Source organism: Mustela lutreola, chromosome 13, assembly GCF_030435805.1.
Source record: "Mustela lutreola isolate mMusLut2 chromosome 13, mMusLut2.pri, whole genome shotgun sequence".
Taxonomy (NCBI): Eukaryota; Metazoa; Chordata; class Mammalia; order Carnivora; family Mustelidae; genus Mustela; species Mustela lutreola.
Window position 1 is genome coordinate 30,732,184 of NC_081302.1, and position 11,502 is coordinate 30,743,685.

At 41.2% G+C, this 11,502-nt stretch overlaps 1 protein-coding gene across 13 annotated transcripts in view; it reads left to right on the forward strand.

Annotated features, from left to right (window-relative positions):
* MYCBP2 (MYC binding protein 2) overlaps window positions 1-11,502 on the forward strand; it is a 294,107-nt gene that overhangs the window by 276,853 nt on the left and 5,752 nt on the right. For 12 of the 13 annotated variants that reach the window (XM_059144682.1, XM_059144683.1, XM_059144684.1 and 9 more), the window contains one exon: window positions 3,876-4,707. The exons of the other annotated variant lie outside the window; for it this stretch is intronic. In XM_059144682.1, coding sequence (XP_059000665.1) covers window positions 3,876-3,991 — 116 coding nt within the window. In that variant the 3' untranslated portion in view covers window positions 3,992-4,707. Of the gene's footprint in view, window positions 1-3,875; window positions 4,708-11,502 lie in introns of those variants that run through there. 13 annotated transcript variants of the gene reach the window in all.

Below are 11,502 nucleotides of genomic sequence, written 5' to 3' on the forward strand. Positions count from 1 at the left end.
TTTTTTTTTAATTTTTTCTTTTTATTTTTAAACCATGAGAAATATATTATCCAGAAAGAATAAGTAGAGTTGTTTTATTTTGTTTTGTTCTGTTTTGTTTTGTTTTAGTATGGCTACTTCTGTTTCTTCATGTCAAAAATAAATTGTTACACTGTTCCCCTTCTAAAAAAAAATTTTTTTTATTTAAGGAGATGTGATAGACTTTGAAAGAAGCAAGATCAGAATAATGAGAGGCTAGGTCTTTAGGATAATGGCCTAAATAAAGATGTGAACCTAATAGCAGGAGAAGGGTGGTAAGCAGATGAAGGGAGTGAGATGGGGCAGCGTTTATATTGGGTTAGCTTGGGTGGGGGGTGGGGTGTTGTTACTGAATGAAAGTTTTAAGTTAGTGGTCTAGAAGTAAAGGGGAACCAGGGGAGTCAGTCTTCCTCCCTGGCCTTTATGACATAGAGGAGCTCAAGAGATCAGCAATTTATAGTTGAGGAAATTTAGAGGCCAGCAATATCATCAGGGAAAGTCCACATTTTACTTAATGAAAGAAAGTTTCTTCTGTGTTCAGAAACGAAGACAAAACAACAACCAAACACTGAAAGTGATCAGATTAGCTAGAACTAAAATGGATATTGTGGAGAGGTGGGATCGTCACTGAGAGGTTCTAGACAAGGCAAGGCCTCCCCTCGCAATTCACACGATCACACCAGTCAGCCAACACAGGGAACACACCCTGGCAACAGCTGTTAACCAGAGGAATGAGGCAGGAAAGGATTTAGAGAGATGGCAGAAAGAAAGAATGGACATCTATCTTGGGCATTTTCACATCTAGTTTTTTTCTTCATTTCTTTTTTAAGATTTTATTTATTCATTTATTTGTCAGAGAGCACACAGCTGTGGAAGCTGCAGGCAGTGAGAGAAGCTGGCTTTCCGCCGAGCAAGGAGCCCAGTTAACTGACTGAGGCACCCATGTGCCCCTCACATGTATTTTCTTCCATAGTTTTTATGACCTATAAGGTAGATGGTGTTATCCCCACCCTCACAGATGGAAGGTTCAGGGCTCAAGAGGAGGTTCAGTAGCTGGCCTAACGTTCAGACTGAGGCATGCTGTCCAGCCTCTTGCTGGATCATTCATGTATTTGCTTACCATTGATATATTTACACTGATTTACTCTAATTCATCCATTCCTTCAGAGACTAGAATAGAATTAATGCAGACCCCACAATGAAATCAGCAGGGAAAACGGCCATGCATTTTACCTAGAAGGACAGAGGATTGATTCTCTAAGCACGGTCAACCCACTAATTCCAATTTTTAATATATGGATGAGGACAAGAGTCCAAATTAAAGTAGATAATTCCTCTATTACTTTCTAAAATTTTTACTAATTACCTTTTTTGTGCCAGGATACTTAACCTTCACAGCTTCCTTTGAGTTAAATATTGCTGTGCCTATTTTAAAGATGAGGGACCTAAGAATCAAGAAAGATTAAGTTAACTTTGCCTCAGTTTGCCTATCTGCAAAGTGGGGACAATAGTTCCTGCCTCTGACTGGTACAAAATTGAGTTGATATACTAGACCAGAGCCTCAGTAGTAAGCATGCAGATGTCTGCAGGTATGTTTTCTTTTGTTTTTACCTTTACTACTATAATTTTTCACCATCATGATTAGATTATGAACTCCTTGAAGATAGGGGCCATGTACTGTTAGTTTTTACATCCCAAGGACCTGCTATAACACCGTTCAAACATTGGGCACCAGGTAAATGCTGTTGAATAAATGGCCCTTTGTTTTGTCCCAGAAAAAAAACAAGAACTGCAGTTTGCAGGAACCATCGTTGATGGTGTCATGCACTTAAGTCAGAAAAATACAGGTTTTTATACATTTTTTATTCTTATTTTTTATTTTTCTATTTATTTAAATTAAGTTAATTAACATAATTAATAATACATTAACAATGTATTTTTTTAAATTTATTTATTTGACAGAGAGACATCACAAGTAGGCAGAGAGGCAGGCAGAGAGAGAGAGAGGAGGAAGCAAGCTCTCTGCTGAGCAGAGAGCCCGATGCGGGACTCTATCCCAGGACCCTGAGATCATGACCTGAGCCGAAGGCAGTAGCTTAACCCACTGAGCCACCCAGGCGCCCTTAACAATGTATTAGTTTCAGGGGTAAAGTTTAGTGATTCGTCAGTTTTATTATCGCATGCCCTCCTTACTGTCCATTTTTAAGCTTCATCTATTTGATTATTATTAATTTATATCTTCCCCAAAATGCTTCTTCCAGATCGTTAAATTTTATATTATTTTACCATTCATATATTTACAATGATTTTCATTTTTCTACTAATCTCCCTTCAGATACTTTTAAAAATAACAGTCTTTAATAATCAGTCTTCCCATTCATCAGTATGTGCTTTTTTTTCAGAGAGGTAGAAGGGTAACATGGCTTATTCACACTTAAATTTGCTCTTACTTGGAGAAAAACATTTTATCCAAAGTTTCCATATTCTCTCATCCAGAATAATTTTCTGTTTAACTGAACTGATGGGTTTTCATGACCATTTTTGTTCATCGCTCTTTGCTATAAAATGATGTATCTAATGCTCAGCATCAGTCATCATCAGGGAAACGCCAGTCAGAACCACAGTGAGGTGTCACCTCACACCCGTCAGGATGGCTAGAACCAAAAAGACAAGAAATAACAAGTGCACTAAAAAGAACACTCGTACACTGTTGGTGGGAATGCAAACTGATGCAACCACTGTGGAAAACAATATGGAGGTTCCTCAAAAAATTAAAAATAGAAATACCAGGGCCTCCCGGGTGGCTCAGTCAGTTAAACCTCTGAGTCTTGATCTCAGCTCAGGTCTTGATCTCAGGTTCATGAGTTCAAGCCCCATTTTGGACTCCATGGGCTGGACATGGAGCCTACTTAAAAAAGTAAATAAATAAAAATAGAAACATCATATGATCTAGTGATACCATTACTGGGTATTTGCCCAAAGAAAATGAAAACACTAATTCAAAAAGATATATGCACCCATATGTATACTGTGGCATTATTTACAATAGCCAGGATACAGAAGCAACCCCCGTGTCCATTGGTAGATAAATGGATAAAGAAGATGTGGTATGTGTACACACACACTGGAATGTTACACAGCCATAAAAAGAATGAGGTCTTGCCATCTGTGAGAACGTGGATGGACCTAGAAGGTATTATGCTAAGTGGAGTAAGTCAGAGAAAGACAAATACTAACAAAACAAAAAAGCAGAAACAGACCCATAAAAACAGAGAACAAACTGATAGTTCCAGAATGGGGGCAGCACGAAATGGGTAAAGCAGGAGTGGGAGATGCAGGCTTCTAGTTATGGAATAAGTCATGGGGGTGAAAGGAACAGCATAGAAAATATGGTCAGGGGTATTAGAACAGCTTTGTAGGTGACAGAGGGTAGTTACACTTGTGGTGAGCATAGCATAGTGTTTAGATTCTGCAGAATCATTATATTATACACCTGAAGCTGAAGCATTGTGTGTCAACTATACTTCAATTTAAAAAATAAAAAATTTTTAGATGATGTATCTCACTCATTCACAAATAGAATAAGATCTATGGCTCATAAGGGTTATTTCTAAGGAGGATGTTGTGGATAAGGGATTCTGTCCCTTCTCTGTTGTATATACCTGGTATGTTGAATTTTTTATGGCAAATGTTTTTACTTTTGTAGTTAGAAAATTAATTTTTAAATTTTATATTTGTATAATCATAGCCATATTATTTCTTTGAATAAATTATTGGTGATTTATATTTACATTAGGTTTCTATGTATGTGGGGTTTTTTTAAGTTATATTCTTTGCCTCCTTCAAAATTTATACAGGTCCCAAAGGCAAACAATTAGAAGGAACTGAATGTCCGCTCCATGTTGTTCATCCACCCACTGGGGAAGAATTTGCTCTGGGTTGTGGAGTGTGCAGAAATGCTCACACTTTTTAGAACACTCAGATTCCTTTGTCTACAGAGAAAAAGTTGCCTTCATCCCCCAAGTGGATGTGGTAAAGTTTAAACTCTGCTCAGGATAAGGACGGGACCATTTTTACATCCATGAAAATGAACCATTCACAGTGCAAGAAGGATGCCAAATACCATGTACATAATTCTTGCTATGAAAATTTCCCCATTCTTTTGGTTTATCTTCTTTTGAACCAAGACATCAAACTTGTGAGGTGTTTGCATGTGGCCATTACCGTCATTGGCCTGTGAAGCATTGAACATTTATAGATAATTGATATAAAAGAATCACCATGCCCATGGACTAAGAATGATGCTGGCTTTCAAGCAAAAAAGAAAAATAATCATTGTTTATTGTATACTGCCTTTTTGTAATCCTGTATAATTGCATCACGGGTGGGGATGAAAAAAGGAATATTCTGGTTTATTTCCTAGACTGTTATTTAAAAAAAAAATTGTGTTAGGCCTGGCATATAAATGTAATAAGTATCACACTGTATATAAAGATATCAATGTTTGTCCTGTATAAGAATTACTAAATTACAAATGCAGTTTCATTTAAACTTCTAGGTTACATTGAGCCTGAAATTTTAATGAAGTGCAATACGGAGTGTGCCTCATTATCTTGCAGCTGTAAACATATTGGAATGTACATGTCAATAAACCACTGTACATTTTTATACAGTGATAAAGTCTGACAACTGTGTGAGCTATTGCTTCAGAACAAAATGTAAATACCTTTAAGATCTAAAAATCTATCCAAATTCACTAACAAAGCACAAAGATGACTTTCATAACTCATAGGGAAAAGAAGAATAGCATTGAAGTACATTTTGGAATCCTAAACACTGGGAAGAACATATAAATATGTATGTTAGTGAACAGACATATGCCAAAGACAGGAAAAGAAAACATTTAGGAAATTGGCCAACTCCCATCATATTAACCAGGCCCTTATTAAACTTTTATAAAGTAATCAACAAAATCACTAGGTTTTTTTTTTTTTTTTTTACAGACTACAGTATAGTTTCTATAGATCTTTTTTACAGTTAATTCATGAAATTGACAAACTGTTGATTTATGAGTCATCATAAGTCTGGTTGTGTTTATTTCATGAGAATGCCAAAAGTTTTTATCAGTTTTGTTCTACATTCCCACTGTTAAAAATGTATAATTGATTTGTCAATATAATGTTTGCTTTGAAGAAACTTGAAAAGATCAAATCTGAACACACATAACTATTCAGAGAATCTTCTAATAAATTTCATAAACATGTCCAAGTCCTATGCTTCAGGATTTAGGAAAAACTTGTTAGTATTGGTTTTTGTTGTTGTAGTTGTTGTTGTTGTTGTTGTTGTTGTTGGAAGAGGAGTAAGTAAGAGGCCATTTAAGCTCCATCTTGAAGAATAAGTTACTTCAAGGGGCAGAGAAAGGCATTAGGAAAAATATGTAAATAGAAAATTCTAAAATGTAATAGATCAGTATGAGTAGGGGCACCTGGGTCACCTCAGTCATTAAGTGTCTGCCTTCCACTCAGGTCATGATCTCGGGGTCCTGGGATTGAGCCCCACCCACATCAGGCTCCCTGCTCAGCCTGCTTCTCCCACTCCCTCTGAGCCTGTTTGAGTGCCCTCTCTCTCCCACTCACTCTCTCTCTCAAATAAAATAAATTTTAAAAGAATTTTTTTAAAAGTGTGAGTAGTCTAACTCCTGATGTTGGAGATTTTACTGCCAAAAAACACAAACCTGAAGATCACAAAGACTGATCTCTTCACAATGCAGTTTGTGGATCTGCTGTTTGTGCAAGCTCATAGGCTTCCTGAGCAAGGAAGGACTCTGAAGTAGTACAGAAAGTCCCCCTTCATCTGAAACAAAGATACATCTGATCCATCCGAGATCATGCAAACTCCATTTGTGTGGCGTGACAGTGCCCCAGAGTCACAAGCAATTTGTAATTGCCCCAATGTGTTTGAAACCAGGAGCAATCTGTTGTCTTTAAGGGCACTACTGGTGGTCCCAACCCAGGGTGAAAGGGTTTCAGGCAGAACTAATCAATTTCACCCTCCAAAGTACCTTGAATTAATATTTCATGAAGAAATCTTGATGCCTTAAGCAGAAAAGCGTTCTGAAGGCATTTACATGTTTATATCCACAAAGGGCCATTTGGGACTTGCTTCCTGTGTTCAAAAAAGATTCCAGAACCTTCAGGGCAACACAGTCTTTTTCTTCAGAACATGTCATTCCGCCTTGAGGTTGGGAAACAGGCATCAGGAAAGGATGACCACTCAGCCCTAGAGTCTACCTCTCAGGACCTGTTTAGGAAGCTCTATGTCTCTAACAGCTCTCAGCTATGACGGTAACCTGGCCCCTGGCCTACGCCTGTGGGAAAAGTCTGAGGGCACAGGCTCAGGACTGGAGTTACATTTTTCCAGAAAAGCCGAAATAGGGGCACCTGGTTAAGCGTCTGCCTACAACTCAGGTCATGATCCCAGAGCCCTGGGATCAGGATGGAGCCCCACATCCAGCGCGCTCTGCTCAGCAGGGAGCCTGCTTCTCCCTCTGCCCCTCCCACTGCTTGTATGCTCTCTCTCTTTCTCTCTCTCAAAATCTTAAAGAAGAAAACCCAAAATAAGTGCAGAGATGAGACAGAAGCTGTTCCTAGGTGTATCCTGGAGACTGGAGGGAAGAATGTGAAGAGGCCATTGTAATTAGAGTGGATTTAAACACATAGGCCACAGGAATGAGACCAGCCTTCAGAATGGCACACAGGAGACATCATGGACACTTGAGAACTGGAAAGAATACCATTTTGTATCCATCAACTTTGCTGGCAAATTGATCAGTTCCACGTGTGAACTGTGATGGAAATAAAAGGAGACGGGAAACTAATGTGATGCTTGAGTAGAATAAGCCATCTCAAGTTAATATTTGAGAAATCAGAAGAATAAAACTCACCATAATTTATAAGGAAGGTATCTTTAATCATATCTGAAGCATCTCAAAACCAGAGAACATAACTTTAGGAATAAGTTATGCCAAAGCACAGAAGGGAAATGGCTTTGCATCAATCTGTCTCAAAGCATTCTGTGCACAAAGAAAAAGGCAAGAAACAGCAGAATCACAATAGCAGGTGTTAGGCAATCTGGAAAGAAGCTTGCTTTCCTCTTATATTTTCAGGCCTAGGAAAAGCCATTTTTAAGCAGTTTTCTGGCCAGACCGTTTAGGTCTAAAACCTCCTTACCTCATCAATAAGCTTATTTGGTAAATACATGCAGTATTCTCTGTTCACTTTTCATTCACAACAGGTGTTGATGTGCCTTCTTTTTCAGATTTTGAGCCCCAATGCCTCTCCCCACTTGGTCACTGAATGCCACCTGTAGGTAGTCACATGTGTTTCTGACAGTGATTGTCTAATGGGACATGACAGCTCATTTTCCTGAAAACCGCCAACACTACCTAAAACTGCTGACACTGAAGCCAGCAGGCTTGAGTTCAAGTCCTGCCTCTGCCGTGGCTTTGGCTGTGGGAACTGAGTAAACCACTTAGCCTTCTGCAGTCACAATGTCTGAGAAACTGATACCTAATCTAAGTCATATGAGAAAGTATTTACACAAGCATCTCATCCTACAATGAAGTAGCATTTAAAAGTGAAGAGTAAAGGAGAAAAGAACATTTATTCAACACTTTCTAAATGGCTGACGCCAAACTGTAAGTCTTTCATTTAATCCAGCAATTCTGAAGGATACAACATCATTAATCTCATTTTACGGCTTTAAAGGCTTAGAGGTGTTAAGAGACTTGCACTGGATTCCAGCTACTCTGAGATTTGGCTGAAAAAAGCCTGAGATGTGGGGCACCTGGGTGGGTGTCTCAGTCTGTTAAGCGGCCCAGTCTTGGTTTCAGCTCAGGTCATGATCTCGGGTGTGAAATTCAGCCCTGCACTGGGCTCCAGGCTCAGCGCCTGGAGTCTCCTTGAGATTCTTTCCCCCTCGGCTACTTGCCCTTCCCGTTCTTGTGCACACGCTCGCTCTCTCTCGCTCGCTCTCTCTCAAATAAAATCTTAAAAACAAAACAAAATCTGAGGTGTGAATCCAGCTCTTTTTGCCTCTAAAACCCAAGCTGGTTCTACCACATCATGCTATTGCTATTATATCACCCAAAGGTTCGATGAAGAGAAGTTCGCGGACACTTGCAGTATGGACCAGCTTACAAAGGGACCATGGCAGTATTTGCCTAAGAAGCAGGCTAGGTCTGGAGGTGCGCAGCTCGGGTCTCCTTGCTGGGAGCACCCCCTTGGTCAAGGAGACAGCTGACAGCCTCCAGCTACAGCACCTGTGAGATCTGCCACGGCACTTGGTCCAAAGCCACACTCTCCCCAGGGAAGCCCCACCCAGTTTGGGGGGGGAATGGGGTGCTAGGACCTGGCCATATCTGCCCAAGGAAGCACTCCTTTCCGGGCACTCTGCACCAGGACTCCAGGGCCAGCCGAGACCCCCAGGGCAGCTCTGCAGTCGGCAGCTTTTCCCAGCCCATCTGACTCTCTACCCTCTTATAGATGCCAAACCCGCAACACAGTCTGATGGCCCTCCCTGCCTACTACCCCCTCAACCCTTCATCCTTCATAGGTACTACCCCACACTGCCCTTCTAACTTTGTCTTGGCATCTGTTTCCCAGAGGACCCAACTGACTGACACAGGAGGATAATACATTTTAAATGACTTATGTATGGTGTCTTCGTTTCACAAATTGTGCAAGGTAGCTTAGAGGAAATTCAGAGACTACAAAAGATAAATGCTCAAGGGAGTAACAGTGAAGAAAAATTATGAAAAGAAATCCCAGGGGGCGTCTGGGTGGTTCAGTGGATTAAAGCCTCTGCCTTCAGCTCAGGTCATGATTCCAGGGTCCTGGGATCGAGCCCCTCATTGGGCTCCCTGCTCAGCAGAAATCCTGCTTCACCCCGCCCCCAAGCCTGCCTCTCTGCCTACTTGTCATCTCTGTCTGTCAAATAAATAAAATCTTAAAAAAAAAAAAAATCCCAGGTTAGAGATGAGTGTCCAGTAAGTAACCATACAGTCTTGCATAGTTCGTGGAGAACAGGCAGGCCATCAGCTTGAGATAAGTTTCTTAGCTAACAAAGCAAGGCAGGGAACATGTTCACGTGCAACTTACAATGGCCATTTTTCCACAAAAAAGCGAAAAGAGCAGGTGTTGAACCTAGTCTTGAAGGATGGATAAATTTTGACAAGCAAAAGTAGGAAAGAGCATCCCGGGGAGAGACTATGGTAAGAACTAAAGCAATGACCTGTTCCTCTGAGGTGGAAATAAGCTGTTTTGCTTTATTAATTCATCTATAAATATTTGAGTGCCATTCTATATCTACAGTTGACAGTACATACTCACGAGGATGGGAGCTGGGCTCCCAACTCCTTATGAACCATGATTTACACATGAAAGGTACCTGATGAACATGAGTTGGTAAGTCGATGCAATGTGCTGTGCCAAGTGCCAAGGATAAGACATTCATAGACACTTACAAAAATGTGTGAGTAATGCTGTTAGGAACTAGAATCAAGGTTTCCTAAAAATAAGAACATTTGTTTTTAACTTAACAGTTAAGTGTCTGACTTCGGCTCAGTTCATGATCTCGGGGTCCTGGGATGGAACCCCACATGGAGCCCCTGTTATCAGGCTCTGTGCTCAGTGGGGAGTCTGCTTTTCCCTCTCCCTCTGTCCCCTCTGCTTGTGCTCCCTCTCACTCTCTCAATCTCTCTCTCAAGTTAATAAATAAAAATCTTAAAAAAAAAAAAAAAAAAGTTGTGGAGGGTGCCTCAGTGGGTTAAGCCTCTGCCTTTGGCTCAGGTCATCATCTCAGGGTTCTGGGATTGAGCCCCATATCAGGCTCTTCGCTCGGCAGGGAGGCTACGTCCCCCCCCCCCTGCCTGCCTCTCTGCCTACTTGTGATCTCTCTCTGTGTGTCAAATAAATAAATAAAATCTTTTTTTAAAAAAACTGTGGAGAGCGTAGAGGAACCAAACCCTGCATTACTGCACAGTGGAGGGTGTGGCAGGTGAATGACAGCCTTCCAAAGACGCCCACGTCCCAACCCCCAGGAGGTGCGAATATATGCAGCCTTGTGTGGCAAAAGGGACTTTGCAGATGTGATGAAGGTTGTAGACCCAGAGATTGGAAGATTGTCCTGGATTAATCTAGGAGGCCCTATGTAATCACAAGATTCCTAATATGGGAAAAAGGAGGCAGGGAGATCAAAGCCAGAGGAGAGGTGGGAACAGCAGCAGAGTCCAGAGTTAGAGGCTGTAAGATCCTCCACTGTTTGGCTGTGAAGACAGTGGCAGGGACCAGCAACCAGGGAGTGCAAGCAGCCTGTAGATGCTGGGACAGGGAAGGAAACATTTTCTGCTAGAGCCCCTAGAGGGAAGGCTTCTCTACCAACGCTTTGATTTTAGCCTACCTGGACTTCTGACCTCTAGCACTGCATACATTAATAAGTCTGTCTTGTTTTAAACCACTAAGTCTGGGGTAATTTCTTACGGCAGCAGCAGAACACAAATACAAGGGGCTTCATGCATGTGATCACACTTCCGTCTTCCACAAACCTATGCACAACTGCTTGCCTTTTGCAGATGAGGCAATTGAGTCTCATGGAGGCTAAAAAGTACCCCGAGACGGGATGGGCAGGGGGAAGGGGATGCCTGGGTGACTCTGTTGGTTGGGCAAATGCCTTCAGTTCAGGTTATGGTCCCGGAGTCCTAGAATCAAGTCCCACATCGGGCTCCCAGCTCCGTGGGGAGTCTGCTTCTCCTCTGACGTACTCCCCTCTCATGCTCTCTCTCTCTACCTCTCTCTCTCCAATGAATAAATAAAATCTTAAAAAAAAAAAAAAGTAGCCCAAGGTTTTGCAAAGACAGTACTAAAAGACAAAGAATCGAAAATATCTGAATTATTTTTTTTTAAGATTTTATTTATTTATTTGACAGAGATCACAAGTAGGCAGAGAGGCAGGCAGAGAGAGAGAGAGGAGGAAGCAGGCTCCCCACTGAGCAGAGAGCCTGACGCAGGGCTAGATCCCAGGACCCCGGGATCATGACTGGAGTCGAAGGCAGAGGTCTTAACCCACTGAGCCACCCAGGCGCCCCCTGAATTATTTTTAAATTGCTCACATATTGAAATATAATAGTTGGGATATTCTGGGTTAAATAAAATATATTATTAAAATTAATTTTACCTGTTCCTATTTACTTTTTTTTTTTTTTTTTTTTTTTTTTTTTTGGAGAGAAAGAGAGAGAGACACAATGTGAAGTGAGGGTAGGAAGGGCAGGGGGAGAGGGAGAGAGAGAATCTTAAGTACAGAGTCCGACGGTGGGCTCAATCTCACCACCCTGAGATCATGACTTGAACTGAAATTAAGAGTCAGATGCTTAACTGACTGAGACACCAGGTGCCTTCCCTTTTAGCTTTTTTTAAAAATGTGCCTTCA